The sequence below is a fragment of the Musa acuminata genome, chromosome BXJ3-1, assembly GCF_036884655.1.
Source record: "Musa acuminata AAA Group cultivar baxijiao chromosome BXJ3-1, Cavendish_Baxijiao_AAA, whole genome shotgun sequence".
In the NCBI taxonomy this organism is placed as follows: Eukaryota; Viridiplantae; Streptophyta; class Magnoliopsida; order Zingiberales; family Musaceae; genus Musa; species Musa acuminata.
Window position 1 is genome coordinate 13,235,628 of NC_088349.1, and position 7,970 is coordinate 13,243,597.

General features: G+C 53.0%; 1 protein-coding gene across 1 annotated transcript; it reads right to left on the reverse strand.

Annotated features, from left to right (window-relative positions):
- Positions 1-46: 46 nt before the first annotated feature.
- On the reverse strand, positions 47-7,175 carry LOC135628476 (uncharacterized). The gene is made up of 2 exons (XM_065135144.1): positions 5,136-7,175; positions 47-188 (listed from the first exon to the last, which is right to left on the reverse strand). The coding sequence occupies exon 1, from the start codon at positions 6,964-6,966 to the stop codon at positions 5,197-5,199; it is 1,770 nt and encodes a 589-aa protein (XP_064991216.1). The 5' UTR covers positions 6,967-7,175; the 3' UTR covers positions 47-188; positions 5,136-5,196.
- Between the last annotated feature and the right edge of the window lie 795 nt (positions 7,176-7,970).

The window sequence follows — 7,970 nt, forward strand, 5'->3', positions numbered from 1 at the left end:
TAAAACATCTAATTGCAAGCAAGGAGAAAAGTGGGTTTCTATCCAATCATGCATAATTTTGACCGAATCTTATACAAGTATACTTAGGAGCAGAATGACCTGAATCGTAATAAATGTAAGAGTCCAATGTGTGGATATGTAAAGCAGCTAAGAGTTCCAGTACTTCATGGGAGATGACAAAGCTATTTCTGTAGCCATAGTGATGAAAAACGCAAGTCACTAGAATTTAACTCACCTTCAATGAATAGTATTACTGAAGCTAATCTGGCATCAAAGCTAAATGCAAAAAACATTGAGCTAGAAAGGAAATGCCAGTTTTGCCTAAGGCTTGTTTCCTTGAAATATTTCATGAACAGATTGTTGGTGTAAACAACCTGGGAGCCGTGGCCTCGAGGCCGACGCGGCTCGGTTCAGGTCCGGACGATGGGGATCTCTCGGGGCATGCCTCGAGCCCGTGGGGTCGGTCCGGTGCGATGGTCCGATCGGGACGGGTTCGTCGTCTCCTCCGGGCAGGGGCTCCTCGTCCGCGCGTCCGACGATGACCCTCGGCTTCGCACCTGCACAAAGGTCGGGTCGGGAAGCTCGACCCGACCCCTCCGATGATCAAATTAGAGGAAGATGTGGAGGGGGTTTCGGAAGAAGAAGTATTTTAGAGTGTCTCGCCCTTGTGTCCTCCCCTTTCCTTTTAGGATGCAAGGGTATTTATAGGGGAGTTTGGTGTTACTTGACGTGCCCACCTGCAGGAGGCAGGCTGATAGCGTCTGACATGGGGGTTGGCGTGGCGTGAAGAACCAAGCCTGAGTAGGCGTTAATGCGCCTCGTCTAGTGTTCTGGTTCGGTTGACCGAGTGCAGTCGCACTGATCGAGGTGTGAGGCGTCGGCTAACGTCAGCCCAGTCTTATTGTAATTACTATCCATATCATATTCCCCCCCAGAAAGAAGCTATGCGTCGGACGTTGTAACGGGAGTCCGAGGCATGGCTTTAGCTTTCAAACGGGCTAGCCGCACAGGCGCGGTCTCGGGGAGCATGGAACCGAGGAGCACGACGCAGGCGGGCTAGCCACGCAAGTGGGTCTCGGGTCAAGGGGCCGAGGAGCACGACGCAGGCGAGCTGGCCGCACAGGTGTGTCTCGGGGAGCATGGGGTCAAGGCACGACGCAGGCGGGCTGGCCGCATAGGTGTGTCTCGGGGAGCATGGGGTCAAGGAGCACGACGCAGACGGGCTGGCCGCGCAGGTGTGTCTCGGGGAGCATAGAACCGAGGAGCACGACGCAGGCGGGCTGGCTGCGCAGGTGTGTCTCGAGGAGCATGGGGTCGAGGAGCACGACGCAGGCGGGCAGGCCGCGCAGGTGTGTCTCGGGAACATGGAGTTGAGGAGCACGACGCAGGCGGGCTGGCCGCGCAGGTGTGTCTTGGGGAGCATGGGGCCGAGGAGCACGACGCAGGCGGGCAAGTCGCGCAGGTGTGGTCTCGGGCATCATGCGACCGAGGAGCACGACGCAGGCGGGTAGACCGCGTAGGTGTGGTCTCGAGCGTCATGCGGCTGAGTAGCACGACGCAGGCGGGCAGACCGCGCAGGCGTGGTCTCGGGCATCATGTCGCCCTAAGGGGAGCTCGACAGTCTACGACCGAGGGATGTGGCTTGGGTCGAGAGACTCGACTCAGGCGGGCAAGCCGCCCTAAGGTGGGCTCGGCAATCTGTGGCCGAGGGGCGTGGCTCGGGCCGAGAGACACGACTTAAGCGGGCAAGCCGCCCTGAGGTGGGCTCGGCAATCTGTGGCCGAGGGGTCTGGCAAAGGCCGAAGGATGACTTAGGCGGGCAAGCCGCCCTGAGGTGGACTCGGGTAGTCCATGACTGAGGGATGTGGCTCGGGCCGAGGGACACGACTCAGGCGAGCAAGCCGCGTTGAGGTGGGCTCGACATCTATGGCCGAGGGACATGGCTTGGGCCGAGGGACACGACTCAGGCGGGCAAGCCGCGCTGAGGTGGGCCCAGCAATCTATGGCCGAGGGACGTGGCTCGGGCCGAGGGATATGACTCAGGCGGGCAAGCCGCGCTGAGGTGGGCTCGGGTAGTCTACGACCGAGCCGTTTAGATTCAGAAGGGTTTAAGTCGGGGCCAACCACGAGCCGAGAGGGGGTCAAGTAGATACTAAACCTTCGCTCAGAAGAGACTGAGGCAGAGCTTAGATTTTTTTTCATGAGGACTACATCAAGTAGCGACCGCGGGTGCTTGGCCTCTCTTATGGAGCCCGGGGTCGAAGGTCGTCCATTCTCCTCTCGACCGCCCAGGCCTCCGCTGCGATGTATCGGTTAGCCCGCTGGAGCATCTCTGGCACCGTAGTGGGAGGTCGCTCCGCGAGGGACCAGAGGAATCTGGAAGGTCGCAGGCCTATCACAAACACCTACACTAACAGAGAGGGGTGAGTGTCCGGCAAGCCCCGGATTTGCGTTGCAAAGCGATCCACAAAATGTGAGAGGGGCTCATCCTCCCTTTGTTTGAGTCCGAGGAGCAGTATCGCGGAGGGCTTTGGTCGTGCACAGGCTACGAAGTGGAGCTCGAAGTCCTTGGCGAGCTGGCCGAAGGAAGCAATCGTTCCGATCTTCAAGCCGTTATACCACGTGTGGGCTGGTCCTCTTAGAGTGATAGGAAACGCTCTGCACATCAAGGCATCAGAGGTTCCGTATAGCGCCATTTGGGCGCAAAAAGCAGCTACATGGTCTGCTGGGTCAGTGGAGCCATGGTAAGCATCCAGAGAGGGGAGTTGGAAGTCCGGGGGGACTGTCAGATCCCGTATCTCGAGTGAGAAGGGAGACCCTCGGTGTGCGTCCTCCCCGAGCTCTCCCTTGGACCTGCGAACCTCTTCCTGCACCTCGTCGAGTCGCTGACTGACGAAGCGCAACTGGGCCCGCAGGGAGTCCGAAGAGAGTACCTCGGGTTCCGGGCGGCCGCTCGGGTTTGTCATCACTAGATTCCCGAGTGGGGCCGGTCGGACCTGAGGCGAAGTGGGGGGCTCTGGTAGTGTCATGTGGGCCCGAACGGGCGCCTTGCGTAGTGGTTTGATCACGGGCGGGTGCGCCGGATGCGAAACGAGCCGGATAATGGTTTGCACCATTTTCATCCCGAGTGGGGCATTGAGTCGGCTGAAGCGCCGTCGGGCGACGACAAGCCCGGGTCATTGAATATTCGCTAATATCGTTCGGAGGTCGTGGCGGGGCGTTCGTCACGATGGTCTCCGTGTAGGGGATGTCCCCCCGAGGCTTCGGTCGGATGTGACCTCTCAGCCGTGGGCTCATCTGAGCCGGTCGGGTGATCACCCGACATTCCGGGCCCTCCTTCTAGCGCCAAAATGTTGGTGTAAACAACCTGGGAGTCGTGGCCTCGAGGCCAACGTGGCTCGGTTCGGGTCCGGACGATGGGGATCTCTCGGGGCGTGCCTCGAGCCCGCGGGGTTGGTCCGGTGCGACGGTCCGATCGGGACGGGTTCGCCGTCTCCTCCGGGCAGGGGCTCCTCGTCCGCGCGTCCAGCGGGGACCCTCGGCTTCGCACCTGCACAAAGGTCGGGTCGGGAAGCTCGACCCGACCTCTCTGACGATCAAGTTAGAGGAAGATGTGGAGGGGGTTTCGGAAGAAGAAGTGTTTTAGAGTGTCTTGCCCTTGTGTCCTCCCCTTTTCGTTTAGGATGCAAGGGTATTTATAGGGGAGTTTGGTGTTACTTGACGTGCCCACCTGCAGGAGGCAGGCTGATAGCGTCTGACATGGGGGTTGGCATGGCGTGAAGAACCAAGCCTGAGTAGGCGTTAATGCACCTCGGCCAATGTTCCGGTTCGATTGACTGAGTATAGTCACGCTGATCGAGGCGTGAGGCATCGATTGACGTCAGCCTAGTCTTATCGTAATTACTATCCATATCACAAATCATGGAGATACAGAGAGAGCAAGCAAAGAATCCGAATTGGTGTTTAACAGCCAAATAACAAGAACTCTCAATCACACAACTCAAGTTGCAGGCGTACATAAGGCTGTGACGCATGTGACACATGCCATGAATGAACCCCAGATCCCTTGTCCGGCGACCACCCAAAGGTTATCAAGTTGTCTAGACTTGTAGTGCCAATAAAGTGTTTCTGTTTTGGTCTACTTATGTGATCTCGATATTCATGCTTGATAGAGCGACATTTGTTCATCACTAACCAATTTCTTTCTGTGCAGGTCCTTATTGGGCTATAAGAGGTTATTGGAACGGCTGATCCTTTGCAATCACCTATGCTGCAAGCGTGCCGCATAGCCTAAGTCGATCCAAATTGCTCAAAACCATTGGTTTTATTGAAGGGTGTATGTTAAGGCATTTTTATCATGTCAAAACCATTCAACATACTTCCAGATAATGCATTCAAGATCTATTGATAGTAATAAGAGGAAGCATGCCTACTAATCACACAAATGAAAGTGCCTGATGTTCCATGGGAGTTTATACAAGATTGAAATTTACCAGATGGTGAAGTGACTACTAAAACAAGCCATCCCTGAAGTGGATGATTAAGTTACTACATGCAAGTGGTTCGTCCTATTAATGCATCCTAATCAGAAGCACACAAGCTTTATCATTCTGCGTGTGATAAGAACTCAATGAATCTGCACTGAAAGAAAGCTGTGATCTCGATGCAGAACATTATGATGATGAGATCTAATGTACTTTGAGACACAACAAATCAAGCAAAAATTGCAAAACTCTTAGAGATCTCAACAAAAGTTGAACAAAAAAATGTGATCTTGATGACTACAAAAGCAAGCCATCACTAAAGTGGATGATTAAGTTACTACATGCAAGTGGTTCATCCTATTAATGCATCCTAATCAGAAGCACACAAGAGCTTTATGATTCTGTGTGTGATAAGAACTCAATGAATTTCATTGAAAGAAAGCTGTGATTTTGATGCAGAACATTTTGATTATGAGATCTAATGTCCTTTGGGACTAACAACAAATCAAGCAAAAATGCAAAACTCTTCAAGATCTCAACAAAAGTTGAACAAAAAAATGTGATCTTGATGCACAACATTTTGGAGACAAACTAAAGCTAACCAGTACCAAAGGCATGGCATAACCTAACATACGATGAGATGTAACGTACCTTGAGCTTACAAATTTGAATCAGCTAACATGGGAACACATCATCTGATCCCGCAAACCATTCAGGAAGTTGAGCGACAAGTATTGCCCCCATCCTTGCAATCACCGGTGAGATCATTGAAGGTCTCCAGCTGCTTCTTAGCCCTCAAGAACACCTCCGTGTCAACCTCCCCCCTCATGTAGCCGTCGAACTCCACCGGAATCCCATTGTTGAGCTTCTTTGTCTCGTCATACCACTCGCTGTTCTTGTCCCACAAGTCTTTGAAATCGTCCAGAAAATGAGTAGTATACTTCTCCTTCAGGGGATCAAAGAAGGAGGTATCAGACTCCTCGGTGGCGATGTACAGGTGCCTTCGATCCTCGATCTTGTCCCTGAGGGTCGACAGCAAGGCCTCCGGCGAGGTGTCCGCGGCCAAGTTAGGCCAGAGCTTGGTGTTCCTAGCCTTCTCCCCCCTCACGACGTGGACTGAATCGAAATCCCAGTTCAATCTTGAGGCAATGCCAGAGACTATATCCATCAAGCGGCGGGATTTCCAGAGGAGGTGCCACGGCCGCTGGATCACCGACTCCGTCTCCCCCTCGCAGACCCTGTACCAGTAGTTGTCCGGCTCCACGGCCCCGAACTTGCGCATGATCAGAGTGTCCTTCACCTTGGTGAGCTTCATCGGCGTGACACGGAAGTCCTCGACGAGGTGGAGGCTTAGCCTGTCCTTCTTCTGCCACAAGGCCCAATCGTTCCAGAATTGGCGCTGGTCGAGCACGGAGGCGGAGTCCCTCAAGTGTTCGAAATCGAAGTAGAATCTGAAGTCCTTCCCCTCCTCGTCCTGGTTCGTGGTCGAATACTTGGAGGAGAGGCATACGGTGAGATCCATGACGATGGTCCGATTCAGGTACTGGGCTTCACCGAGGGCGCAGAGGAAGCTCCACAGGTAATGGTTCATGCTCTTGCACCGGTCGCCACCGCCACAGTAGATCAGGTACCTGCTACTGCTGAACTTGCTCTCGGACTCGACCACCGGAAGGGTGTCGTTCACGGCCTCGCCGACCACGGGAACGACTAGCACGTCCGAGGCCCGAGATGAGGAGGAAGGGGTCTTCTTCGACACAAATTCGCCAGTGGCGTAGTGGTCGCCCTTCCGCTGCTTCTTCTTCTTGCGGGCATTCACGCCGGTGTGGTAGTCGCCGATCTTGACGATGGAATAGGTGCAGCTGGGGGACCGTGCGATCTCGAACCGGCGGTAGTCCTTGTAGAAGCCGGCCCGCTTGGCGTCCTTGGGGTGGAACCGCCAGGCCATGTCGCAGGAACCGCCACCGTCGCCGCCGCGCACCGGCTTGCCGAAGCGATAGAAGTGGACGTCGCGGAATGACTCGATGGTGGCGCGCATCATCAGGTGGAAGACATCCGGATCGGCGCAGTTGATGGGGGCGGCGGCGTCGCAGTCAGTACCGCCAGATGCGGCGGAGGAAGAACTGTTGGAGTTGGGGAGATCGGCGAGGTGGATGACGGCGGCATCATCGGGGGAGGCGGAGGAGGTGGAGGAGTTGAGGAAGTCCTCGCCGGTGCGGAGGGGGGCGTCGTCGGGACGGAAGGTGGCGTTGGTAGATGAGGTGAGGAATGCGGTGAGCTTGGCGGAGGAGGCAGAAGAGGAGGGGGGCAGGAGGAGGGTATCGTCCGCGCGGTAGGTGGCGGCGATGATAGTGAAGGCGAGGACGCCGACGACGAAGAGGGCGAAGCAGAGGTTGCCGACGACGAAGAGGGCGGTCTGGCCCAGCGTCTCGGCCCGGAAGCTTCCAGTCCGGTTCAGGAGGAGAGACCGGCTGTTGTCATGCATCCTGGACCGGCCACGGACTCAGAGGAATGAGTAGGTGACGACGAGGAATGGGATGGCAGAGGGAAGCAATGGAGAAGAGTGATGGGGATTGGAGGAGAGAGTCGACCATCAGAGAAGAGAGAACGAAGCGGAAACGGATCTGGTTGGTTAGTGGTGATCCGTTGAAAGACGGGAGACGAGAGAGAGAGAGAGAGAGGAATCGAAAGCGGCTTGACGGAGACCGAGTCCGACGGTATCTCTTTTAACCTACCTTATCGCCTTAAATATTTTTTATTTTAAATTAATTAATAAAAGAACGGATTAATCTTAAAATTGAGAATTCCTCCGACAGCACTTCAACAACTACCGTCCTTCGTCTAACCCCCGTGTTACTCCTCAGCCTGGCCGGTGGCCCCATACGTCGGACCCATCTAAAAACGAAGGTATACTGAGTCTCGTCGAACCCCAGTGCCCTCTACGGCTAGCAACGAGTCCGATGAAGGCAACAGTGGATCAAACCAAGATAATCGTAAAATAATCTTTTTATGCTTCTATAAAAACTTTTACAAGTGAGACACTATTAGAAGTTCTCTAACTTATGGATTTTTCCCAAAAATTTACCCTTCATAAAATATATTTATTTTAAAAAAATTAGAATATGTGGGAATAAAAGAAACTAAGCATGAGATTGATGATAAAAAAATAATCAATTTTTTTAATTATAAATGGATTGAGATTATGGGTTACGTTATTAAAATTTGGGAAAAAGTGATTTTAAATGTAACGAGATGTTACATAATTATTTTTAATAATTAATTTAATTTTATGCATGAAAGATGAATAATATGAATGGAATGTGTATTCCTTTTGTTGATTTTTTTTAGAAAAAGATGATGATAGGGCTCCTAGAATTTAATACAATGCATTTCGAAATTAAAAATATATATTCATTAATTATATTTGATATTATGAAAAATATGTAAGATAGTGTAATGACTATGAAAGTTTGGTGCAGAATTATTTAA